The following is a 27,942-nucleotide window of genomic DNA, read 5'->3' on the forward strand; positions in this document are numbered from 1 at the left end:
CCTCCATGCTGCACGGTAGAGATAGTGTGCTTCTTTTCATAGGCCTTGCTTAGCATATTGTAAGTGGGCTGTTTTGTGGTGATGGCGAATGATGGAGAGAGAGTGAGCATGCGCACTACTGCATACACTCAGCATTTCACAACTGTGTTTTGTTTGAAGGGATCATTTCTCTTTTAAATTAATCCTCTCATATGAGCTCCCACTCCTCAGCAGATACCCAAGTACAACTTTAGATATTAGCTCATTCCACTTTAAAGGCTAAAGTTCGCATTTCACAAAAATTAAAGAAATGCATAATTAATAATATATTTTAAAAAAATGCATTTCTTTAATATTTGCATTCAAGCCTGGAAAGCATTGCAACTGTGATCACTCGATCAGGGCTGCAGAGCTCTGGCTTCTGCACATTCTCTCCCAGGCAGAGCTCTTACAGAGGTACGGAGTTTGTTAGGAGAGACAGGGAAGGACGGCTGGACTGTGATTTAATTCAGTTTGAAGTCCAACCGTCCCTTCCTCTATCTCTCCTAACAAACTCCGTACCTCTGTAAGAGCTCTGCCTGGGAGAGAATGTGCAGAAGCCAGAGCTCTGCAGCCCTGATCGAGTGATCACAGTTGCAATGCTTTCCAGGCTTGAATGCAAATATTAAAGAAATGCATTTTTTTAAAATATATTATTAATTATGCATTTCTTTAATTTTTGCAAAAGGTGAACTTAGCCTTAAGCTGCTATTTCTAACTCATGCTCAAGCAGCACTTACAGAAATAGTGACCTGTACACTACTGTGCATACAGAGGCACCCAGTTAAGGGAGAGAGATGTGTAGTCCCATTGATCTCTATGGTTGAGCGCCTGTGCAGCAGTGAACAGGTCAATTCAATATATGTTTTGAAACGCTTTTGCTTTTCCAAATGCATAATCATGGAATCTCCAACTCTGCAAAGCCAGTTAGACAGGAAGGTCAATATTGGTTGACCAAGTAAAATTCCAAGTAGCATAATGCTTTGTAGTACGATCACTTGTATAGCTTGCTATTTAAAATTTCTCAGCATTCCTACAACGTTAGCAAGATGCAGTACAGAGACAACCTGTGTAAAGTAGAGATGAAAATTTTTACCTCCAAGTATTAGCATCTGGGTCAAACACTTCTATAGTTTTCAAGTACGTTGTTCCATCAAATCCACCTACAGCCATCAACTGCCCATTGACCACAGCAAGACCGACCTACGGCAAGGATTAAAGTGAAACAAGCATGAGCAGTATTACACAACATATAAAACAATTCTTTAATGAAGAACTCCATGCAATTGAAGAATTAACCCTTGGAGTGGGCCTACCCCCAGACTGCAAGATTTAAAAGGAGACTTATGGGAAAGTGAAAAACACTCATCCCCATAATTCAAGCCTACCTGCGACACTGAGGCTGTCCTAGGTCGGCTCTATTGATCGGGAAGTCCGCGAACACACGCCTATTGCCAACTTACCGATCCTCTCCCCACAGAGAACGGTGACTGTCAGTCACCGCTCCCCACAGGGATTCCCTCCTCCCCTCTCTGTTTCTCCAGCTCTGACTGGAGGAACAGATGGGGGAGGGGTGGGTAGAGCCAGCTGTCAATCAGCAAGTGGGGTGGATCTCGGCAGTATTTTGGGGATCCGTCCCACCTGCAGCACGGCTCTGCGGTCTCCGCATATAGCGGGCAATAGCTTGCTATATACTGAGCTTTGGGTCCTCGGAGGACATTAGTATATGTCCTCCTGTGACCCTGAAAAGAACTATGGGCAAAAAAGATTGGCCCATAGCTCTCTCATAAGTGCTCGTTTTGGTCATGGGGCCAACTATAAAGAAGATATATTCACCTGATCATCAATCCTGCGGCGGTGACTGCTCAACTCTCTCCCCCTCCACTCTGGTGGTTGAAAGTCCCTCGGCACCCTCATGTCTGATGCATTAGATGCGATAGCATATACCCATATTTTGTAACGTCTGGAATCTATAAAACTGAGGGCCATAACATGGACCAACTTCTTACAGAAGGAGTACGCTGCCTCAAAACATATACAAATTTACCTTCTTTAAGAAAATGATTCTTGCTTGAATTAGAAGATTGACCCCCCATAAAGTCAGTGTACTCCATCCTAGAGAAAACACTTTTATAGTAATCATCTAGTAAACTATATGGTTGGAAAGGTGTCTAAATTTGCATCCTGATCCTTTCCTCTGTCTATAACATCATAGAGATAGATCTGTGTGACTGGGGAGCTATTCATGCATGTCCAACTGCACTAAAAGAAACAGCCATCTTTGAAATGTACGACGTGCAAACAAATTACAATGCAGATACACCAGACCAAATCATTACAATAAAATAATACGGCTAGATTTGGTTCCAACTTTCCATCTTTCTGTACTAATACACGGTGTAAAGCATTGTCTTACCCCACTTCGTCTTGAAGTCATGGCAACCACTGGTGACCACTGATTGGTCCTGGGATTGTACCGTTCAGCACTGCTTAGCTCTGTGGTGTCATCTCTCCCACCCACTGCATAGATCATATCCTGGTACACGGCACAGCCAAGGTGCTTCCGTCGTGTGCCCATTGGTGCTATTGTGTGCCAGCGGTTTTCCTGAGGATTGTAGCGCTCCACTGAAACATACAAAGCAATGGCATAATAGAGCAGTCCCATCCTTTCTACCTTATCCGTAGAGCATAATCCAATATCAATACTCAGACAGCATGAGAATAAGTGACAGTGAGTATCGGGACAGGGAGGTTAAAATACATTTCCTGGCTAGATAAGCTAAGTGACAGTGGCAGAGCTAGCGACATAGCTTTGTTTGTTGACTCTCCTATTACAGATCACAATCCTATTAAAACACAGACTCCCTCTGAGCCCCGCCTTGTAAAAGAGCTCAAGCTTGAGAACACAGCATTATTCATAACCCAGCTGGAGTCTTAGACAGAGCAGTCCCCAAGGTCTGATATTAATACAGGAAACAACGCAAACTTTGCATGCACAGAAATAATGGTAATACAATAGGTATGTGGTAATTATGTCACAACAGATAAAAAAGAAAGACTGATTCAAATCTTTGCTTACCTGTATTGAGAGGAGACGTACCATCTGATCCCCCAACTGCATAAAGAAAACCACCTAGAACTGCAACAGCCACTCCTAGTCTCCTCGTACTCATGGAGGCCACACGTGTCCATTTGTTTTCCTTTGGGTCGTACCTAGCATAAAAGAACAATATTGAAAGCTATCCATTCTTGTGTTAAACATATACGCATGAGGAAATATAGAGCAGCCTACCTTCTATAACAAAGAGTCTCGTTCTTCTCCTCTGCTGTACCTCATCTAAGCTGAGCTAACTGAAGTTCCAGCACCAGCCAAAAACAAAGAAGCGCTTTACCCTCTATTCACCAGTCCATTGCCAGAGCTACTAACCACTGAAGTTCTGGTTTTGAATGATAATAGCTGAGGCCCTGTCAATTACGCTGATACCCAGGCCCGGCAGTAACTTACTTGAAAATGAAAGAAACATTAGTACTAAAAGAAATATAGTGGCTGCCATTGCTGAACATTCTATTGCCTGATTGTCTCTAGCTGTAACGCCTTCTCTTGCTGATCTGAACCAGAAAAGTCAGAGTGCATTCAAAACTTCCAATCTACATGCTAGTTCCAGAACAGTGACCTAGAAAGCACTGGAGCCTTTGGATCAGCATAACAGCCAGGTAAATAGCATTTTCACAAGCAGAGGTCAGCAACTGCAGCATCCATACTTCCTTACTACTACTACAGTCTTTTAGAATTGCATACATCATAAGGTTCCTGCACTTTGTAGTAGTATTGTTTTTATTGCTCACCTTAAGAGATTTTGACCTGCGAATCCCATCACTATAAGATAAAATATCCACTAAAAATATGGAGGTAAAAATCTAAGCAGCCAAATCTCTTTCTTTGTGGGGTGGGGTTATTATAAGTGCCTAATAATAATAATAAGCACATTAGATATTCCTGAATTATATAATTATTGCACATAATACAAAAATTCTATAAACTGCAGGGTCCAAATACCTTTCCACGATATTGAGGCAAGAGACACCATCTTGGCCACCCACAGCATAAAGATATCCCCCTAGAACTGCAACACCAACACTCGTCCTGCAAGTGCTGGTCGGAGCCACATCACTGCTCCACTGGTTTGTCTTTGGGTCATATCTGTAAAAAGAATAAAAGATTGTTATTGTAAGTCTTTCATTAGGGAAGAAGTATAGAAGCAATTGCATCAGCAAACCCCCTGACTTGATCCAATCCACCAACGAAAAAATAGAAATGGTAACAAAACACAAAACAAAAAAAGCCCTACTACTCTCTATTGAAGTATACTGTATATTTAATCAGAATGGGAAATATATGAAAGCACCGCAAGCACTAAGAACTGTGGTTTCAGCCGTGATTCATATTAGCCTGTGCTTTGTCATTCCAATTACAGATGGGAGGAAACCTGTACTGAGAGAATATTTAGGCTGCCACTGATGACCTTCAGTTACCTGGCTGTATCCGACTCTTAATACTTGTTCTAGGTCAGCAACGCAATGTTCCAAGAGCCTTCTTGCCAGCCAAGCAATTAGCATTTCGAAAAAGGAGTTCTCAATAACAGCAGCCTACATATTTCTCTTAATACAAGTTGCCTTTCAGCCGATTAAATATTTAATAGAAACTGGGGTTGTCCTGATGAAGGTGGAAAATATTCCAATGGAAACACATACCATTTTGTAAGGACAGGTGTGACAATATATGAGTGGAGAACATTCTTTTTAATAACAAAGTAAAGAAAGTACGTTTATTTTAGATTTAAAAATATCTAAGCTGGATGCATCAGTCATGCCTGAAATGATACGCTATGGCCAAAAGATTGTGGACACCTTGGCACATTATACGTATTATATGGCCAAATGTATGTGGACGCCCCTCCAAATGATTGATTTCATGTGTTTCCAGTGACGAGTTCTGTTAATGCTATTAATGCTCACACTTAAAAGGCGGGAACACAACATGTGTGCAACCTCCAATTAGTGGCCCAGAACTTAACTACTCAGCATGTTAACCCTTTCTGTGGAAACCAACAGAAAAAGAAATAACGGCACTCAACAGGGCCAATAAATGTAGTAGCTCCTGATGATCGTCCCACACGGCGTGCTGATTAAAACGTTTTCAGAGACTGGGTCACACCAAAGGCTAGACCATGGCTCTGGGGCCAGAAAGTTTTCTGCAGAGAGTAAACAGAGGTTTGGAAAGTGCCGCAAGCAGAGCCCAGTGTCCGTAGGTCACATTCCAGGCATGCCCCACAATCTTGGGGGCTGCAGGGTCTGAATACAGACTTCAAAAGCAATTGCTGAAGATATACTGATCTGGATAGCTGCATAAAAAGCTGAGCTCAGCATTCTGCAGATGAAGTTTTTGTTAATTTTTTCTCAATTCAGAAAATAAGTCCATCAAGCTAGGACACCAGCAAAAATACTGAAGCATAATGGGAGCAGGAGGGGTTATACCTAGACGTCCAACAGCTCTTGTCCAATTCCTCCTGAAGGCAGCAGTACAACCCAGTTGTCTCTGAATTACAGAATCCTGTGTCCCTTAATGAACAAGAAACCTTTTTTTTTTGTTTTAAGAAAGTGACAACTAAGAGGGCAGTTCCCTCACTGGGGTAATATCCTCTCACTTCCTGTTGGCTGTACAGAAAAGGTAAATACAATCTCCCCAGTGAGACACAGCTGCAAAAAAGTGACAAAAGATAAAGCAGAAAGCCCTTTCCCTTACCTTTCAACACTGTTGAGGTATGAAGATCCGTCATGACCACCTACAGCATAAAGAAGGTCATCGAGAACACTGACACCGACCCCACATCGTCGTTTACTCATTGAAGCCACCATTCTCCACTCATTGGTCTGAGGATCATAGCGCTCAACGCTAGAAATAGCATCTCCACTGCACCAGCCTCCCACTGGAAGTAAAACAGTTTTTTATGCCTTTATGTAGTTAGATGCTGAAAACCACTGCTGTACATATTAGATGGCAGAACATTGTATATATTTATAAAGCATCACTGGCCTGGTACGTTTATGCTTGTTGTATGGGGTTAAACTGAAAGTCAAAATGTATTTAGGATATTTGAAACACTGATGAAATCCCTTAAAATAGATGCTGCTCCTTGATGTTAAAAAGCTTTAGCTTGCTGCAGAATCAGCTGGTCCCCTGAGCATTGGCCCTGATATCCTGTTTTAGGGTGGCTGCTTGCCCTTGCAGGGTCCTATGGAGCCATCCTTGTGTGTGCTAGTAAGCTGTGTGTGTCTCCACAAACACACAGACACAGCAAGACAGGCAATTGCCCTGTTCCCTGATCCTTCTACTTCCCTTATCTGAGCTACTAGATAGATAGCTGCTAGAGACAGTGCTGGCCCTTGTGATCTTGTACTGGACAGGAAGTTCAGCAAAGCCAAGCTGAGAGAATTGAAGTTGGCTGTTCTGAAACATGATGAACAATGTTTGGGCAAAAATATAAACAAACACTTTGCTGGGCAATGTACTGTATACTGTTTGATCCGGATGCATTATTGAAAAAAAAACGTTTGAGAGTGTAATACTACTTTAAGTATGCATCGCATCCCACTGTAGCACTGTGTCCGTCATGTAGCGCTGGAGACAAAAAATAACATATGAATCAGCAGTGAAGCTGGTGTGTCTCATGTCTTCGGCATCTTGTAATTTGTTGGTTTATGTGAATAACGCAATTGATGATTGAAAGCAATCCGGATATATGAACTGCACAGATGAATTTGCATTTACATATACAGGCAAGCTGAACTGCCAAAATAGATTCACAAAACATGCCACAATTTTAGGTCAATTGACTAATTTTAGTAACTATATACAGTGTCTGTAAAATGACAGAGAAGACTGAAATCAGAGGCAATACACCTATAGTGAACTTGTATTGGCAGAAAAACTAAGCATTTGGTAACAAACACCAATAAAGAGCGATCGTACAAATTTCTCTACATCTCCCACAAGTGTACAGTTACAGCAGTTTATTGGCATGCAATACAGAATTTGCTATTATTAGCCATTAATCCATTCATTTCATTAGGATGGATGGGAGAGTGAAAAACTGCCTTGATTTGGCACCTCACAGTGCATCTGTGCCCAGGCTATAAGCATTACATTGGTTTGTTTTTTTTGTACTGTGAAGTAATCCTCAAATCAGGAAGGGTAGGAGGGAGGAAGCGTGGTGAGGACAGGGGGGGATAGGCATGTACAATGCTGTGTGTGCATGGCCACCATACCAGCACATCTAAATGATGCCACTTGCAGCTATATTTGACAGAACCCACAAGACATCTTGGAGAAGACCAAGTAGGTGAAGTTATTACTACACAGTTAAACACTTCCTTTCCATGTATTTGTTCTGAATAAAACTAAACGAACATTATTCGTCTCTAACCAACTAATCTGACACTTATGTTATTAATATTAACCTGAAATCTGCAATTCAACATGAAACTAAAACGGGAAACAAACATCATTTTACTTCCTGTATTCTTCTTATAGGAAGTATGCCATGTACAGGATCACAGTTAGATATGAGTGATTCCATTTACCGTATTTGCCGGCGTATAAGACGGGGTTTGAGACCCAAAAAAATCGCCCGAAAATCGGGGGTCTTATATGCCGGGTATACTTCGGTATACTGTATGTAGCTTCGGCTACATACAGTATACCGCGCTGAGCCAATAACGGCAGGCTTTGTATTCTTTAATACAAAGCCTGCCATGATTAGCTCAGCGCTGAGCCAATCACGGCAGGCTTTGCATTAAGTAAATACAGGCTTTGTATTAATGAATACAAAGCCTGCCGTGATTGGCTCAGCGCGGTAGTAGCTGAAGGACGGAAGATGGAGGACGCTGCGGGGATCCTGGACAAGGTAAGAGATTGTAATCCCGAGTGTGGCTCGGGGTTAACACTTATGGTACTGAAAATTAACCCCGAGCCACACTCGGGAATACCGCCAAGGAGGTTAGTAAGTGCATTTAAACATAGTTTTGGGCTATACTCGTCTTATACGACGAGTATAGCCCAAAACCTATATTTTTACACAAAAAGTGGGGGGTCGTCTTATACGCCCAGCCGTCTTATACGCCGGCAAATACGGTACATGTATAAAAAAAGAACATTCAGTCATTATTAGGCAAGTTATTGGGTAGATATATGTAGGAAGCTAGGATCTGTGTGACAGGCATTTCCATTTATATATTATATTTAGCCATAGTATAAAAAGAAATATAAAATCAATCTAATCAACCTAATATAACAACTTGAAGTCAAGTTTAACAGTATAGATGTACCTGCAAACAGCACCTCCCCACAACGGATGGGTTTTCGAGGCCTTGTTCTGGGCCCTTGCATTAGAGGACGTTCCTGAGGCAGCAGAAGGTAGTTCTTGGCTTCATCTACCAAGTCCCTGTTTAAAAATGCAAGTACAAATGAGTTTATTTACATAGCTGTATAGATTATACAGAATCTTTCTGCAAATAGAACACGGGGATAGACCTACGGGTGGCCAACCTAAACAGTTGCTACCTTTCCTTATCATGAGACGGTTATTACATTTCAACAAAATAGGAGGAGCCCGCACTATCAACCCATTGTCCCTACAGTTCTGTGTCAGAGGAAGGAACTTCCAAAGTTGATCATCAAACCTGTGGCAGATAGACTAGACATGGCTCCATTTTACCATCGCTGAATGTAGGAGAGGTCAAGAAGGGTCTGGAAAAGAAGTCTACCAATTCTATTTAATAGAAGCAAAAAGAAAAATGACTTTGTGACAAACCTGCATTCTTCATCACTTTTAATGAGTGGATCAGATCCCACTGTTCCTACCAGAAATTTGGGACTAAGTAGCGGCAATCTGACATGTTGCAGAACCTGAAGACAAAGTGAGACAAAAGGTTTTTCGTTCAGACATATAAATAGATCAATTTTTGATTCAGTATTCTAATATTAGATAAAATGTATCACATTGTTATGTTTGAATGGAGGAATGAAAGCTACAGTAAACCACCATCTATAAGGTGTCAAAGAAATGAAGAGCAATGAAGAATTTGGAATTCAGTTGGCAAAACTCATTTTTAGGTTCTGTTTACACCATGTAGTGTTGTGGTAATGTTACAGCTCCTAGTCTATTTTAAGAACCCCAGGCAAAAATGTTCTTAACCCTTGCAGTGGGACAACCCTTGCACTGCAAGGGTTAAGGTTTTGTTTCTGTCTAGGTGCTAAAATAAAGTTAGCGCATACTCTCCCAAACCACAAAGCTGGCTGGTTGTTACAGCGCTCCCTCCGGCCTGCCTCCTTTTCTGCTGGAGCGATGGTTTGTCCTTCGGCGTCCTCACATCCTGTACACAGGGTATTGGACGTGATGGCCCAGGGACCTTAGGTTCAGGTGAGTATAACTTTTTTTTATTATAGCACCTAGACAAAAACTAACAGTTACGCATTTTGCAGAGTGGGGGAAGTCCCATGGCAAGGGTTAAGAACAATTATGCACAGGAGTTCTTCTTTAACCCAAAGCAGGGCACACATCATCCGCTGTGATGCATTGTGGTGTACTGTAGCACAGATGTAGTCTGTGGATGCTTTGGGGTGCTATTAATTTTGAATGGCATGTTTGGTGTGCTACTGTGTTTTGCAGTTATGCGCAATTACCACAATGGTGTTAAGGATTTAGCAGAGAGCATCTAAAAAATCTACATGTACCTTTAGCAAAACAATAGAAAAAATACATATAGAAATTACAAAGCTCCCAAATGTCACCTATTTGGTTCATAATCTGGTACACTTTCAGGTCTAATATACACAGAAGCTTCCTATCAGTCATTATGCATTTAACTACTAAAAGTGTTCATTATTTCAGGAAAGAAAAGTTAACACATGATCGCTCCAGTATTTAATGTGTGTTCTTTGTAATATCCTATGCTTCCTGTGTTTGACAGTTGTGTCGGAATATACATCGCCTGGCCAAAAAAAAGTCACCAGCTGGATTTAGGTAATCAAATAGGTAAGAGCCTTCAACTGGATAAGTGTTATGATCTAGGGTTGCTTCAGTTGGTCAGGTCTAGGATCAGCAACGTTATATCCCCATAAAATGAGGTCAGCTGCCTAACTGAATAACCAGGTTTTTCCATCAATGAATTTTTTTCTCCCTGATGGCACATTGGGCATATTCCAAAATGACAATGCCAGGATTAATCGGGCTCAAATTGTGAAAGAGTGGCTCAGTAAGCATGTGACATCATTTTCACACATGGATTGGCCACCACAGAGTCCAGACATTAACCCTAATGAGAATATTTGGGATGTATTTGATAATATATTGGGGAATTTTCGCAGGGGTCCTACTCTCCCATCATCACTACAAGTAAAAATTAATGCGACTCTGGACAAAAATAAAATGTTGTGACATTGCATAAGCTTATCAAAATGATGCCATGGCGAATGTGCGTCATAATTGAAGCTAAAGGCGGTTCATCGAAATATTACATTGTGTGACTTTTTTTTGCCCAGGCAGTTTATATAAAGCATGTCATGTACACAAGTGGTTTCAAAAATTGATTTCTCTATGTTTTTTCCACTCGTCTAAGCTGTACCTCGTACTACAGATGTTTAAGTATTCTTGTGCCCTGTCTTTTCTCACATACTTAAAACCGTGAAAAATAGGATTTTGGTACTCACCGTAAAATCCTTTTCTCTCCGTTCATTGAAGGACACAGGGAACAGATCGGAGATCATGTACTGTAGGGTAATATCGCCACCTGCAGGAGAAGGACGCTAGGCACAAAAAACTAAAGACCAATTACAGCCTAGGGGCGGCCCCTGCCGGTGGCCAAACCCCCCACCTGCTGACAAGTCTCCAGTTTAGTAACAAGCAGTAAAAGGAGTACACACCCACATAGAGGGGCGGGCCCTGTGTCCTTCAAGTTTTCAACGTGCAGCAATGTCAAAGCACTTATAGCCCATTGACACTTCCTCCAATCCAGTGACTGAAAGTCAATACCTCAGACTTGGAGGAAGAATCTGCAGTAGCCTGAGCATTGCACTCCACAATCCACTGAACACAGTTGCAATGCTTTGCAGGCTCCAATGCGAAAAAAAATATTAGTGGTTGTGCATTTATTATTCTTTTTTTTTTCCCCAAAAGGTGGACTATGCCTTTAAACTACACTCCCGGAACTCTGGTCCATTGGTCAAATAACATGTGGTCAGCCCTTTTCCCAGAAGATGAAACCGAAAAGCAATGTCTATGGAGTCTCAGAATATTTGAACGCTTGACAGCTAAATGCCAAGGTGTGAGCATGTGCTACTGGTTACATCATTCTAGGATAAGGTTCACATAATGTTATCACTAATCAATCCCCCAAATCATCCCATACAAAGATACCTGTGGCAACTGCGGCCTCCGTTCTTGGATGCTGTATTTCACCCACGCCATGACTGCATTAAACACCTGTTCTTCACTGCGCACGTTTAGCTCATCACTGGAAATGATATCAATAAGCTGATTGGATGGGAGAAGCATGAACTCCTCGCTTTCCATCACCTGGAGGAAAGAAAAGTTACAAGGCATAAGCACACAATGACTGCTTAGAAGCAAAGAAAGTTAAACCCAAAATAAAAAGAAGCAATTTCTGGATCAGACTTAAGAGAACTATGGGGTAAGTGTTTTCCCCATAGTTCTCTTAAGGGTCACGGGAGGACATATACTAGCGTCCTCCCATGACCCAAAGCTCATTATATCGCTCGCTACAGCTTGCGGTATACTGAAACCGACGCAGCCGGGACGGATCCGACAATTCTGCGGCCCTAGAGGTAGAGCCAGCTGTACCTGCCCCGTCCGTTCCTCCAGTCAGAGCTGGAGGATAGGCACGGGGAGGGGGGAATCCCTGCAGGGGGTGATGACTGACAGTCACCGCTCTCTGCAGGGAGATGATCGATAAGCGAGCGAGTGACGGTATGCGTTCGCTCGCTTTCCAATCTAATGAGCCGACGTGTGACAGTTTCATTGTCACACGTCGGCTCGAACTATGAGGAGGAGTGATTTTCACTCACCTCATAGTTCTCCTTTAAACCCCTTAATGACCAATGATGGAATTACTCCGCCATGGTTGCCCGTGCCATAAGGACCCATGACTGAATAATTCCGTCATGGGTACTTAAGGGTTTAAGTTTCCGTCATGCACTAAATGAGAATGTATATGTGCATATGTCACACCAAATAAAGCCCTTTTTGGTCTTTAATAAACGTTATATAATATGTGTTGGCGCAATAAATGAGAAAGGTGGAAATTGCGGTTGAATACACACAGCAAAAATTGCTTTGGTCTTTAACTGAAATACAAGCATCTGAAGCATGGTTGTTAAGGGGTTAAGAGCTCATTCACACTACAGCGGTCAAGGGCATTTTTCAGCAACGTAAGAATACCGGTCACTATTAGGGAACATAGATAACAATTGTTTTCTATTTGTCCTGTTCACACAACGCAGGTATGATGTGCGGTGGTAAAACAATGCTAACATGATGAAATGTTTTGCGCGGCACACCAGACCACACATTGTTGCCTGGAGCTGCTATATTGCAGAATAATCTGGAACTGCAGACTGCATATTAGCAAAAGGCAATTTACTAAACGCACTTTTGCTTATTTAAAAGGTTTGATTACAAAGAGAACGTAAACTGCCAACCAGGTACAACACACGGAAAAAGTAGATAGAACGTTAAGTAGTTCTAAGTTCAGGCATCTGAGTGAGCAGGGCTCCATCTGATACAGGGAGGGGTTATGGAAATGATTAGCGTGAATCAGTGTAGAAGATTTATAGAGTCAGTCCACCCAAAATGGATATTTCAGGTTTGGGCAGATGCCAATGTACTGAATCTTCCATTGGCTTTTGGTGGTAAGATCTCTGTACCCAAGATCCTAGGTCTGACTGACTTCTGAATCTCTGCTGAATTATTGATTACACTAATCTGATTGGGGAATTAGCTAGATGGTGATGGGGCAGTTAAAGTAAAGATAAAACCAACTCCCACCAGTTGGGAGGTGTGCACTTTGCCCATTCAGGATGAAGTGACAGGTTCTCTCGAAGGTTAGCGAATGCACCCACCATTATTCACCTTTGTAGGGCTTACCCCTTAACTCTGTTTGTCTGTTGGGGCCCCCAAGAAAAAAATAAATTGCACATCGAAGTAGTCATGTATTCACAGAAAATCATTAGATGTTTATTTAAAAAGAGAAAATATTTATTATACCTCCTCATGTATCACTTGCCCCTCCCTTTTACATTGTAAGCCCTAAGGGGCAGGGCCCTCCTTACCATCTTGTCTTGAATTGTATTGTGACTGTAATGTCTTCCTTATATTGTAAAGCGCTGCGCAAACTGTTGGCGCTATATAAATCCTGTATAATAATAATTTATGCCTCAATGTATTGTAATACCCCACACAACAGAGTCCAGACAGGAAGGGGCAGCAGTAGCATTACATTAAGAATGCCTGCTGAAGTGCCCAGTGCTGTCAGTCTAATGATCAGTCTAATGGTGGCTGTTGCCCATTTACTGTCCATACGGCAGCCTTAGGGAAGTATTCTAGACCAAGATGTACCGCTTAACAATGAAAGCCAGGAGGCCATGACATGGATATGCTGTCCTGCAGGGAAAACCCAGATCACCAGGATGGCTAACCGTAAATCTTTTGACAGGTATAATAGTACACAAGTAGATATTTAAATATCATCATCTGCAACATAAAGCAGTTTATATACATAGATAATGCTACACCGAGATTTACTGACAGTCATAAAAATGAACATGCTTTTTATAGTGAGCTAGATGCCTAGATGACATTCCTGTAATGGTGCACTAAGCCAAACCATAGGTACTTTAAAGGCCTTCGAGACATTTAATATTTGTCCAGGTGGTATATGTATACAGTCCTATGTAAACAAGTTTAGGAATCTATGTTAGCTGTTAGGGGAATGACAAATCTGCGCGGGTGTCAGCTGTCTTTGCAACTCAATCCTTTGCTCTCTAATGCCTGTCATCTCGTCCGGAATATACAGTGTGCAGGCATACTTGTGAATCTGCAGGAAAACTGGCACAGAGAAAGCACAAAACAATGAGGACAATCCTACAAAACCGGTATTCAGTGCGAATGCACACTTCTGTATCGTGGTATCATTATGTTCTGATAAATGTATGGATGTCATTTGAGATACACAGGACATTAGGGATTTACGAAGGAGTGTGCATTGGTATTGTAAAATGTGTACAGTTTATAGGGGGTCAGAACCACATCTGACTTGCTACACTGCTGTTAAGCTTTGCCAAAAAAAAAAAACATTTTTAGTACGGGATGTGGCTGCCTGTTAGTCTTACGCCCAATCCCCAGCATGGAGGGCAAGGGTTCCCCTATCGACCCCATGTCATAATGATAACAAATGGGGAAAGGAGAAGCGCCTCAAATAACAATAAAATGGACAAAAAACTCCTGGGTCCCAGCGTCAATCTATAATAAGCAAAGTTCCCCGAAAATACGGAATCCCAAAATAGGAGCTGTCTATAATAATCAAACAGGTAATGATAATGTAACAAATTTTAATGAAAATTAATAATAAAAGTAGAAAAACATAAATACACCTACTGACAAAGAACATCTAAAATCAATTAAAATGACAAAGTCCTCCCTGATATAGCCCTGTGTTGATTGATGTAGATGAGAATCTAATGCCATAATGCTAACATTGAGAACCTTCTAGCCCTAAGACTGAATAAAAATATGGAGGGCCAGGGGTTCCCTTTTTATCCCATTGACTGGGTATCCATTTTAGCCCCATGCCTAAAACCCAACATGTAGAGCCTGGGAACATATTTTAGCACCATACCAGAATCCCAACATGGAGGGCTAAGGGACCAATTTAAGTACAATACCCATTCCTCAATACCATTAAGCTCCATGCCCAACTCCCATAATGGAGGACAGGGGTACCTATTTTTAGCTCTAACTCCTGAAATGAAGAACAAGAGACCTTCTTGGCATATTGATAGCGTTGCTATTGTTACTAAAACTCTCAGGACCATGAAATTTCAAGCCCATTTTGTCTGGGACACTCCCAGAAAGCTTCTTGACATGGATGGTCCTACTGATAGCTATGCTGCCACCAGGAATGATCTAGAATAGTTTTCACTCCCCTATGATGAAGCACAAGTGCCTTTAGGGGGCAAAACAAAATAGTAATTTACAACTTTCTCCTTCAGGTCCATCCTCTGCTGACTGACTACACACAGTGGGCGTGTGCAATAGCCAGCCTGCTATTGGAATTTGAAACAGCCAATAGCAGGCTGGCTATTGCTCCCGCCCACTCTCTGTTGTATTTACATTCCCCAGCTAAAGCTATTGAAGTGGAAAGGTGACACCAGGGGTCCAATAGAGCCTAATGTCACCTTAAAGAGAGCCCGTCATCTCCAATGTGCTATCATCACATAGGAGGCTTGTAAGCCACGATAACCCCCCCACATGTGATAGCAATAAAAGATTTTTTAAAAACTAAAGTCCCCCACCCCTGCAAATGCGTGTATACTAAACAGAAACACAAGTCGGGTGCAACTACGTACAAAAACAACTGCACTACAAATGTCAGGTATTGCCACGTGCATCAGAGTGAGAGCAATAATTCTCGGGCCAATATTCATGGCTAATTCTGATGACCGGGCGTTCATATTATTTTATAATTGTATTTTTTGTCCACTTTTGGTGTGTTATTTCAAATAAAAGCTTGGTTATTTTATTATATTGGCTTGGAGTTTTTAATCCAGATTAATTTAAATTCATGAAACAAATTAAAATGTGTAACGCGCCTCCCGCCCGCAGTGCAATGCGCGGTACCGCAATGCCCTGCGTTCCAGGGTGGAGCGATTTCCAAAAATTGTGCAGTTTTATTCTGAAGTAAACCTTAAGTTTGTAACACTCCAGTTGTGTATTTTATTATAAATAATAGATGGTATTAATTTTTTCCAATTAAAAAAAAAAAAAAATCGGACAACTAAATCAATTATAAAAATAATCGTTAATTTTAGCCCTAAAAGACAACTAGATGTACACATTAATCTCCAGGAATCAGCCGCACGGAAACCGACGTAGGTAAAATCCAAGATTTATTGAAGTAAATCCAAAATTCAAAGTGCAATATGTAAACCAAACTATCCAAATAAAGAGGGCATATGGCAAGCTCAGAGGGTCAAAACAGCTCAGAAGACAGTTGTTCATTTAATCAAGGATAATTGGGTGTTGCAATTTAGAGAATAAATGATTGTGGGTGAAATTAATTATGGTTTTTGCAATTATGTGCACCACACTTAACATGAAAATGTTTACTTCTTAATAATAATTTGATTCAGATGAAAAAAGCTTTTTTCCAGAGCAATATGAAGCCATTCTGCAATAACTCTGCAAATGCAATGTGTCTTCACAAGTCTGTATAAAGTTGTAAGGAGAAAAACATTTAATGGGCAAAATGTTAACCAAAAAAAAAATATTTTTAATGGTTGTCACTATAGCCAAAATGAATGAATGAACCACTTAGAAGACCATGGGTCTTGTTTGATCAGAGTTGACACAACAAGTAAGTGTGATGAGTTGAATGTAAAATATTCCTGTGTCAGCACTTACAACTATATATGACGTTGTTCAAGCGATATCTAGCTCTTCTAGTTCAATAAAACAATCATGTCGTGTGCCAAGAAAATGACATAGCCAAAAAATAAACCTGTCGTGAATAGATCATGTGTATACTTAACATGCATTATGGGACTGAGAAAACATGGCCTTAGCTTCTAGTGATGTGCTTTATTTACCTTTCTTATGGAACTGAAGATGTCTCTGAGGATCTTTAATGGTGCACCGTATGAGATGAATACATATAGGGGTGTGGATATTTTTTATAAAACTAATTGTCCAAGAACTAAAAGAGGGGGCCCAATCTACTTGTCCCTCATAATGAGAGAGAGAGAGAGCGAGAGCGAGAGCGAGAGCGAGAGCGAGAGCGAGGGAGAGGGAGAGGGAGAGGGAGACACCTCTTGGCACAGTTAAATATGGTTTTGGTTAAATGTATTACTTCTATCATGACAAGTTTATTTAATAAATGCATATAAAATACTTTTCACTTTTTTTAACTTAACTTTATTACTATCAAACAGGGCCTAACAGCGCTCCTGTCTCACTGATCACACATAGATCGGCGAATTGACGTTTTGTGGGCTGCTCCCCACTCCCAATCCTGAAATCATTGCTGTGGTCCGGGTCCCTCAGAAGAGTGGGGAACCCCAAAAACCAAGGCAGGGTGGGAGGACAAGCAGGCTGCAACAAGTGATCTGGATGGCAGCACAGCTGCCGAGATCACTTGTACAAAACAAGCAATGGCTCCCCTGCTCTACATTTAGCACTGTTTGACTGCAGCAGGGCTAAATGTAGAACAAAAAAACCCCTGCACAGCGCCCGGAAATGTATGTCCCGGGTATTGGGCGATAGGAATCGGGCACCCCTGACTAAGCACCTTTATAGAAAGCATTAAGATAAGAATGTGTATTCTCTTCAGGCAACAATAGATAATTGCTTCAAGCAGACTGCATGCTACACAACCCCACACTGCGGCAGCAATATGTTTCAGCTGTGCCTACCAACACTGCCCCTTGAATCTTTAGACCGACTTTCTTTCCAGTTCCTCAGGGTCCCTGACGCAGATTTACATTACATAAGATCATATCAACACATCTACTTTCAAATGACCACACAATCCTCTAGTTATGGACACTCCGAGCTCCAGCCCACTTTTTATATTCAAAGTGGTGTCTTGTACTATCCATGTACACAAGAGTGGTAAGCCTGTTCCTTAGATTGTGAGGTCTGTGAGTGGCACAGGAAATAGAACACATGGATTTGAATGGTCCTAGGACACAACTGTGGATGTTTATGTGCCTTTCTAGCAACTTTGTTGTTTTTTTCCTCGCATCACACCACATTGCACGGTAATAGGTTACCATGCAATGTGGTGCAATGCAACGCACATGCAATGGGCAGGTGCAATGCGGTGCCACTGCGAAATGGTAACACAGCATCATGCAATGGGGGAATCACATGCAGCATTGCACATGCTCCTGCATTGCAAAGAAGTGAACTGAAGCCAAAAGTAAAACACCCGAGTACCGACTTCCTTTTTGGCTTGGAAACGTGGGATCGTCATCTGAGGACCTTAAAATATAAGCAGAGCTAATGTTCAGGCGCATGGACTAGTTTGTGTCTGCTGATACTGTCACAACTGCATAGAAAAGCAAATAATTCTGTCAGTCCAAACAAGACACAAGTGGGATCTCGGATCACTAGGCCACATTTGTGGGATGGTGACAATTACAAGCGCTGCATTGCTCAGGGGCAGACCATGTTACTGCACTGAATATATTTACAAATACAAATCATACATACCAGAGGAAACCGCCTGCCCTCCCCTATCTGTCAGGTGCCAACTCCAATTAGCAGGGGACATTCAGCAGACTGAAGATCCTCTGGCACCTTGAAAGTCATACTCTCAGACTGTTGTAGGAAAAGGATAAGCACAACATACAGAGACACACAAGAGTAGGAATCTCTTGATTAATGTTTACTTCCAAAGAGCAAATGGCTTCTGTCATTGAGTGTCTGTGAGAGTTCAGCTAGATAAGCTGGACACATTTTGCAGTTGTCAGCAAATAACACACACAAAATATATAGCTAGGCTCTAGGAATGGTGCTATGTATGCAAGAACGGTCAAGTTCACATTGACTTAACACAATATACAAATTCATGTAATACTCAAGAGCAGACGAAAGATCCAAACAACATGGGGCTCGCCCAACGACAACAGAAAAGGCTCAAGAAATGTATCACACAGCTGTCATTTTTTTTAGATGCACTGCCTACCCCAGCCCTGAATGAAGAAGAATGTGTTCATAGAATACAAAATACAGAGACAGCAGAGCTATGGTCTTAGACAATTATTCCAAGAAGCAATGCGTATATTGCAGCATAATGAAAACAAATGGTATAACAATGACCATCTCACAACCGTCAATATCAGCCAAGCAGTCTCTTTAGCAAATAGTTAAGAAATGCAAAGTGATTGGACTTACTCTTTATTGTTAGTAAATAAAGTTAAAGTGTCTCAAGCAAAAAAAGAACACAGAAAACTGCAACTAAATTCAATTTATTGACTGACAGCAAATGTTTTAGGAACTTCAATTCCCCAAAATATATTTACCAGAAGCCACAGGGTCCCCATAATTGCTTGTACCTCCGATGGCTGCAGTCAGTCCTGAAATGGCATGTCAATCGAGCATGCCTATCAGAATTCTGGTTTGATCTCTAAATAGATATGGAATAGAGGGGGGCGCGCGCACACACGTGGTCCTACTCTCTGACACAGAATCCGATATCACAAGCATAGCAGAAGCCTTCTGAGAGTTTGACTGAAAACCCACCTGGGAGTCTGGCAGTGGTACGCAAATTAGAAGACACAGTATACCATGGGAAAAGATTAACTGCTTCCTATAAGAGGGATCCTGCAAGTACCATGCTCATTACTGCAGCACTTCAATAGCACAAGTGTATTATGTGTTCATATCTTTGAGACACTACATCAGCATAAAAAAAATATATATATATTTTTTTTTTTTTATTTATTTTGCTTTTTGCCAAGGTTAATGTTCATAACAATATTACAATAACCTATTACAATATTTTTTAGTGGGGGATATTGGGGGATGTACTGAGCACAGTAAAAAAAAAAAAAAAAAAAACCAATAGGATTAAATGGGACAAGGGTCAAAGTATTTACAAATGTAAATCTTTTATTATTTCTATTATGATTCGAAAGTGCATCCTTTTAATGCACTAAAACTAACCATACAAGCTTCAGTTTTTAATCACTTGTTTACCACATACATGCTAAACAGCATCAAAAGGAGGAAGTTCCCCTGCTGGCTATTGTATTCAGACAGTAGTCAGCAACCGTGGCTGTCTGAATACCTGAACAGTGACTGCGTCTGACTGGATGTAGTCACTGTTCGGACAAAAATGTTCTACCCAACTCCTTTGATTTTTGGTTGCGTAGAAAGAATACCCAAGTTCTATTTTATTGCACTTCTGTCACAATCTACAAAAAATAACCTTTCAGTTCTAAAGTTCTATAAAATGGCATCCTCAATCCTGATTGAACACAGCTTTCATCATCTTCATAAGCACCAAAATTGGACTGCTCTAACTTTTCCCAACAGGTTGATAACTGGTCCACCGCCTCCTATAATCACCGATTGGTAACTGAAGCTGCCAATCAACTTGGGCATTGTATATGGCAACAAGTCAAACCCTGTCTTTCTCAAATTAAATCAAGTTTGGCCTACTAAAGTGCAATGGATATTAAAAGTCCCATAAGGTTGATGAAAGACGCACAAACTAAAGGTTTACTTTAAAAAGAGAACTATGGGGTAAGTGTTTTTCCCCCATAGTTCTCTTAAGGGTCACGGGAGCACATATACTAGTGTCCTCCTGTGACCCAAAGCTCAGTATATCGCGAGCAACAGCTCACGGTATACCGAGACCGCCGCAGCTGGGAAGGATCCCGACAAAATGCTGTCGAGATCTACCCAGCTGCGTGAGTGACAGCTGGCTCTGCTTATCTAGAGGCAGAGCCAGCTGCACCCGCCCCCTCCCCCATCCGTTCCTCCAACTAGTGCTGGAGGATCAGAGCGTGGAGGGGGGGAGGAATCCCTGCTGGGAGAGGTGACTGCAGTCACCATTCTCTGCAGGGAGATGATCGAGAAGTGAGCAAGCGACGGTATGTGTTCGCTCACTTCCAGATCTATTGAGCCGACGTGCGACAGTTTCATTGTCACACGTCGGCTCAAACTATGAGAATTAGTGATTTTCACTCACCTCATAGTTCTCCTTTAAATGTTCTGACCAGGACTAGCAATGAAACAAGCACATGCTCCGACGGTGGTGTAAAAGGTAGTATCCTATAGCTGTCATCAGCACGTCCCTTTTGTCATTTAACAAGGACATGAAACACACAACTGCTGGGAAACTTTATCCCATGTATACCACTGACTTTGTGCCTGAACATTTTCCATCCTCTTACCTCCTGGAAGTTGTGTTGGGTAAATTTGTCTGCAATTCTCAGCAACTCTCTGCAGGAGTGAGTGTCAGCAAAGGCTCGGATACCTAAACAGTTGGAGGGATCAAGCTGGCGTTTCAGGAATTCACAGCAGGCCTCCTGGATTTCTGCAAGTTGAAGAAGGCATGCGGCTGGTAGAAGGGTCTGTACGTTGCCCTCTTCCACTGTGATTTGGGATGTGTATGAAAAGTCGATAAGCAATTCCATGGCTCGCTCATCAATGTCCCGGATTACTACCTCAGTCTGACGACTTTCAGCTAACTCTCCGGTAAACATAGCCCTAAAATAAGGGCTGCAAGCAGAGAGAATGACTCGATGGGCGTAGATCTTCTTGGCACCAACAACAAGTACTACATCGCAGAGTTCTCTGTGCTTTCGTAGAAGGTTGATGACCTCCAGCGTCTGCCGTGGATGCTTATCGGAGACATAAGGCATTCGAGCCGGTTGTGGGACCCCCTCTGGTAGCTTGTTGGGGTCTCCCAGGGTGCAACGGCTCGTCACATCCATTCCAGTCTCACCTGGGCGAGTACTGAGACACCTGAGAGTAAAATAAAGCCAAAAGTCAATGACCATAAACACAAAACAATGTACAAATGCACTTATGTCAGTCATTCACCAACATTACACAGGGTGGAAGCTCTCACAGTAAATGGTACACCATTAAAAACAAACAAGAAATTATAATTGCTCTTTGGAAATGTTTACAAATGCTATCAAAGAAGTGAGGTTCAACAAACAGCAAGTCACAGTAAGATTTGTCCATCATACAGAAAACCAGGATATCAAAATGAAATAAAAGCAGCAGCCTTGGAAAGAATGGGGAACAGATGAGTGAAGCATGGGAAACAGAGGGAAAAGGCAGAAAGGTCACTATTATTATATTATTAACAGGGGACCCTAAAAACCTAAATCTCTAAGTCCCCATTCACACCTGAGCATCTTGTTAATTTGAAACGTGTCAAAAACTTGAAATGCACCCCAAAAGTGGATGGGAAAACACGAGTTTTCCCCCATGTTTGCGTGCATTAAAACACACACACATGTGCATGAGAAAAATGCAGAACGCATGTTGCAGATTTTGCCACATGCACTAATTTCACCGCGTTTGTCATGCATGCAGAAACCCATTGAAATCAATGGTGACATGTGGCAAACATGAGAACAAAACACACAAATGTGATGCACGTTCCTGCAATGCCTACTTGTGAACAGGGACTAAAGTGTGGCAAATACATAAGATGGTGGTCTGACATGCAGGTACAATCTAATGCTAGCCACTAGGGATGCACCGATACCAATAGCAGTATCGGTGCCGATGCTGAGTATTTGGGTGAGTACTAGTATTCACCCAAATGCTCCGATGCCTAATCCGATACTTGAGCTTCCAGTATAAGGAAGCTGGCCAATCAGGAAGCCGGGTGCGGTGTAATGGCGCGGTGCCCGGCTTTATGATTAGCCGGGAAGCCAGCTTTATGCTCCCTCGTCACCTGGTGGCGAGTCTTTACACACCGCACGGCTTCCCGGCTATTTAGGAAGCGAGGTGGTGAGGCATTACACATCGCCTGGCTTCCTTAATTGGATTTCCGATATCGGTTTTCGGTATCGACGAGTACCAGGGAAAAAAAAAAATAGCGGTACTCAATACCGAAAAACCAGTATCGGTGCATCGCTACTAGCCCCACATGGCTTGCATTTTGGCCCATTGCTGCTCAATCGACAGGCTTCGATTACAAAATCAGAGAAGCTGTGGAAAATTGTTGGCCAAACCGTGACTACATCCAATCAGATGCAGTCATTGTTCGAATATTCAGACAATCTTGGGTGCCAGCTGTTTGAGTAGAATAGCAGATAGTGCAGATTCCTCTATTCTTCCCTCTGCGCTGTTTAGTGTAAATGGGAGAATTGAGCAATTTATCTCTTTCAGCCCACGTAGCTGAATAAGAGAGATCTAACCATGTATGGCCAGCTTAACAGCTGAATCATCTTACTTTTTAAACATGATGTGGATAGGTATAATGTGGTCATATAACTAAGAAGATACCCCTATTGTCCGCTTATCTCATCCTTATCTGGGGGAGATATAGAGATTACTTTAAAAGTCCAAACTCAACTATAGCTGAAAATGGCAGCAAACACAGCCGAGGGCTACGGAGTAAAATTAAAAACGTCTCAATTTGTGCTATTTTCACATAGATCCAAAATAATTGAAAATGATGGGAGAAGGTGTGGACTGATCCGCTGAGTGAGGCCAGTGCTGGCACTGTGGAGTGATCTGCCCCACAGACAGAGCGGGGCTGGAGAACAGCAGGCTGTATGGAGAGCAGGGCGGAGCCATGGGACGGGTATGTGGGCCCATGAGCATTGATACTGTACAACGCCACTGTACAACGCCACTGTACAACGCCGCTGGAGATTCCTCCACCCATTCTGTTATTTCTCTCATTCAGCCTTCTAACTGATGAGATAAATTCTATATGTCAATGTTTGGCTTAACTGTTCTTTGTAATAGATGTTCTACCTGTTGGAAAGCATTGTCAAAGTAGTCTAGCAGGTCAATAATTGATCTAATAATATGTTATTGAATAATGATACATATTTTAATGTTAAAATGAACTGTATACCTTTAACAAAGTACCTTATTAGGTTTCCTGAGTCTCAGAGTCTGTTCCTACTAACTTTCTAAATATTAAAGAGGAACTTTACCCATATCTTCAAAATAACAAAAGGCACCTTTAGAAATGACAATCTACAAACTCAAACTTAGATCATTGCAGGCTTTTTATTCTTTGCATACCGTGTTTTGCTTTTCCTCTCACAGCAGCCATTTTTACTAAGGACAAATTAATGCATCTCCCTTTACTTCCTGGAACTCTGGCACATGTGTGTAGGACATGTAACCAAGCACATCATCTCAGGGGAGGAAAATGCCTTTCCCTGAGATCTCATGAGATTTTCCAGCAATGCTCTGCGGATGTAACCTTCCCAGGATGCAATGCTTGTTCACGATTACATCATTTGTTCCCCAGTGGACCAGGAAGTAGAAAAAAAAAAGAAATTGAAAAGTAAACTAAAAATATGTTTGTTTAGCTAATGAATGTAAAATGATTTCATGTCAGCATACAGAGCTGTAGGATGAGGCGATTGTTAGTCAAAGGGGGTACAGGTCTGCCTAGCCGTATCAAACACTGGCAAAAATTTGGACATGCCCAACTGCATTGCTTCCAGCTGGGGCGTTGCACCTAGAGTTATTTTAAAAAAATCTAGAAAACCTTTATGACAGTCTAGGGAACACATGTGATGCATTTCATAAACCCCATGTAAATGCCCAACAAAAGCTCTCTTTTGCATCTTCCATCCCTAAAACATTTGAAAAATGTTCATATACTGGCTGCTGGAGACCGAGCCGCCATCACATATACGTGGCAGCTGAAACTGACATTTGTCTGCTGGTCATTTTTGTCATGGTTCAAAGTTTTGTATTTGAAAATGCAAAAAACAGGAGAGAGATAATAATTACAGTAGAAACAAATAAAAAAAATAATAAAGAGATGTTACAACCACATTACACTTAATTGCAAAGTATAAATGATATATAAATGTAGCAATCTGTTACCAATAAAAACGGATGAGTCATTTGTAAGGCTACAGTATTCTGAAGCATTAACGTACTAAGGAACGGGCAAATAAATACAATAATTTTACTTCTTCAAGAGTATCTGAGACACAACTGGACAACTGCTTGATGTAAAACTTTAAAGTGTCAAAGCAAACAATGATTGCGCATGCAACATAAACCTTCATCCCATAGATTCTGTAGATGCTCAGGCAAGGAAGCCCTTTAACCTGCTCCTGCAACTCTGAAAAAGTGGTATTCAAGTTCCTTCGACATTGACATGCTATTCAAAGCTTTATTCTCTAGTTTATGAAACCCATTACCAGGCTATGAGATCTGGCATCTGTGCGGTTTTCTCCCTCCTTACTCAGAAACTGACACAGCAAGGAGTTGCTCCGGGGATCTGCAAGAGAGTGTGGAAAGTGTCGAGTAAACGACACAAGGGGTGCTTCTTGCTGACTCTCATTTCATTTAGCCAACAGCTGCAGGGTGAAACTGGACCTGAGCAAAGTTGGCAGTGGTCTAAGCATATGAGAAAACATTAAAATGCATTTATATATAGAATAGGCAGGAGAGGGAGGATAGGCGTTTAGGCTACAATCCTGCAACAACTCTACTAGATTAAATAATTATTTGAAAACTGTTTTTATCAACATAGTTACATAGTATTTGAGGTTGAATAAAGACACAGGTGCATCAAGTTCAACCTATTTGCCGGCGTATAAGACGGGTTTTTAGACCCAAAAACATCACCCGAAAATCAGGGGTCGTCCAATACGTTGGGTATACTGTTACAGCTTTGCCTACATACAGCTTCGGCAACTACTGTATGTAGCTTCGGCTACATACAGTATACCGCGCTGAGCCAATCACGGCAAAGCAAACACGGTATATGATTCTGCATGTGTATGCGTGTGTACTAGTCCCTGTGTGATCTTGTTTTTAAGGGTTCCTGTACCCCTGTATGTTGCGGTCTCTGAGAAAGTTGTCCAAATGCTTTTTGAATGATTCAACACTCTCAGCTGATACCACTGCTTGTGGCAGTGAGTTCCAGACCCTAACCGCTCTAACTGAGAAGCCCCTACGCCCCTTGTGGTTAAATCTTTTCTCCACCAGTTTTAGATGGTGGCCTCTAGTCCTTGTTATGGAGTTTACAGTAACATCATAACTAAAAAAAAAATAACCGCCAATCAGCATTCATATTAGAAACATCAAGGGCCCATTTACGTCTGTGCAGTGTGTTACTGCACTTTCAAGGGCATGTATTATTCAAAATTAATGAGTAGTCAGTGCATCCTAATATGCCTAAAATTGTACATGACCCTTTTTTGTAATGCAATGCACTATTGTGCTTTGGGACACACAAAAACACAGATAACAATAACACATGCCACATTACTGCACGTTGCTGTAATGCCATGTTACCGAAAAACTGAAGTGTAAAAATTCTGCCTAAGCAATAAGGGGGGACAAAAAAAAAAAAAAGAAGATATGCCCTTACTGGCTCCCCAAGAAATCCCTAATTAGAACACAAGTATATCACAAAATAAAATTCCTATGCCTGGCTTCCATCTTTGTATATTTCTTATAACACTGCCATGCTAAAATGGAGAAGCCTAAGGGCACTGAACAGGCTCCTGTACTGCAATGAAGGTACAAAGGAGTATCTGCACATAAGCTCTGAATCCTGAGCTGCTGTAACCTTCAAGGTTCAACACATCTTGGCAGTGTTTGACGACCAGCCTAGCTCCCACACTTCCCTACTGGCCAGGAACTCCTCCCTTCATGCGATGGGCAAATATGAACATGCAAGTGGAGACGGGGTTAGAGTACAGCACTTTCAGAAAGAGTCAAAAGTAGAGCTGCAGCTAACGATTATTTTCAAAATCGATTAGTTAGCCGATTATTAAGTTCGGTTAATCGGATAAACTATAAAATAAAGTTTAAAAAAGTTGAAAATTACAGTGGTCAGGATCAGTTGGAATAAATCTGCTTTATTCCAGCCCCTATACCAAAATGAACACGTAACCCTTGCAGTGCAGGGGTAGCCACACTGCAAGGGTAAGTTTTTTTTATTGCCTGGAGTTCTTCTTTAAACCTTGTCTTGAAGCCATCAGTCAGCAACGGAGAGCTTGGACATGAGAAAGCAAAGCCCTATTCCTCTACTAAGATGGCCACCTCCTCTCAGAAAGTGCAGTCAGTAATGAGGAAAAGATCAGCCTACAGACATTACTGATGATTAGCCTTTTGCTTGCTGTTTTCTGTTTCCAGAGTTCGGACCCCCATTAGGTTCAGGCTTAGAAAGACAATCATGGTATGTCACCTAACGCCATTGTTGAAAACTTCTTCCTGTGCTATTCTGCAGCTGCTGTATGTTCTAAATGATGCCAATAGAGTAGGGGGAAAACATGGCAAACTACAATTCTATATCTCCTGATATTGTCAAATGATGTGCCATTTGAAAGATTTGTAAACAAGGACAAGGACCGCACTTTCCCCTATTGAACCATCCAGCTCCTCGACAAGTAAGATCTACACTATCGGTCACAAGGCATTGAGCAGACACCAAGTTTCAAAGGACAGTTCATTGCCCCATCCACGCCCAATGTGAGAGCCACACTCTGTCTAATAGTCCAGATACATTTTTATTCAAAGTAGGGTTGCGGTGACAGAATAGAAATATCCAACGCATTTTGGAGACTAACAAATACCCCCTTCATCGGGGCTAGGGAAGAACAAAACGCAAATATTTATATCAATAGACTATCACAGCACCGCTTCAAGCTGGCCAGACACCTATAGATTATCTGCAGATTTTCTATAGGCAGATGGAAAAAGTGCAACAGATTCCCCCACCAACGCTAAACTGTGTGGATGGAGGAATCTCCCACTGGGCCAAGCTTCAGTATCATGCTAGTCGGCCCTGCTGGCTCTCAAAATACTTGAACAATCTGATTGGATGCAGGCATTGTTCAGGTGTTTTGAGAGCCAGCGGGGCCGACTAGCAAGATACTGAAGCTTG

General features: G+C 41.7%; 1 protein-coding gene across 1 annotated transcript in view; it reads right to left on the minus strand.

The window, feature by feature from the left end:
* Nucleotides 1-27,942, minus strand: part of KLHL20 (kelch like family member 20) — a 37,267-nt gene that overhangs the window by 4,210 nt on the left and 5,115 nt on the right. The window contains exons 2-10 of the mRNA XM_018555906.1: nt 21,272-21,845; nt 11,493-11,651; nt 8,889-8,983; nt 8,404-8,519; nt 5,822-6,005; nt 4,076-4,219; nt 3,098-3,231; nt 2,435-2,643; nt 1,115-1,221 (exon numbers count right to left, since the gene is read on the minus strand). Of these exons, the coding sequence (XP_018411408.1) occupies nt 1,115-1,221; nt 2,435-2,643; nt 3,098-3,231; nt 4,076-4,219; nt 5,822-6,005; nt 8,404-8,519; nt 8,889-8,983; nt 11,493-11,651; nt 21,272-21,845 (1,722 nt within the window). The remainder of the gene's footprint in view (nt 1-1,114; nt 1,222-2,434; nt 2,644-3,097; nt 3,232-4,075; nt 4,220-5,821; nt 6,006-8,403; nt 8,520-8,888; nt 8,984-11,492; nt 11,652-21,271; nt 21,846-27,942) is intronic.

Source organism: Nanorana parkeri, unplaced genomic scaffold (assembly GCF_000935625.1).
Source record: "Nanorana parkeri isolate BGI_ZX_2015 unplaced genomic scaffold, ASM93562v1 scaffold217, whole genome shotgun sequence".
NCBI lineage: Eukaryota > Metazoa > Chordata > Amphibia > Anura > Dicroglossidae > Nanorana > Nanorana parkeri.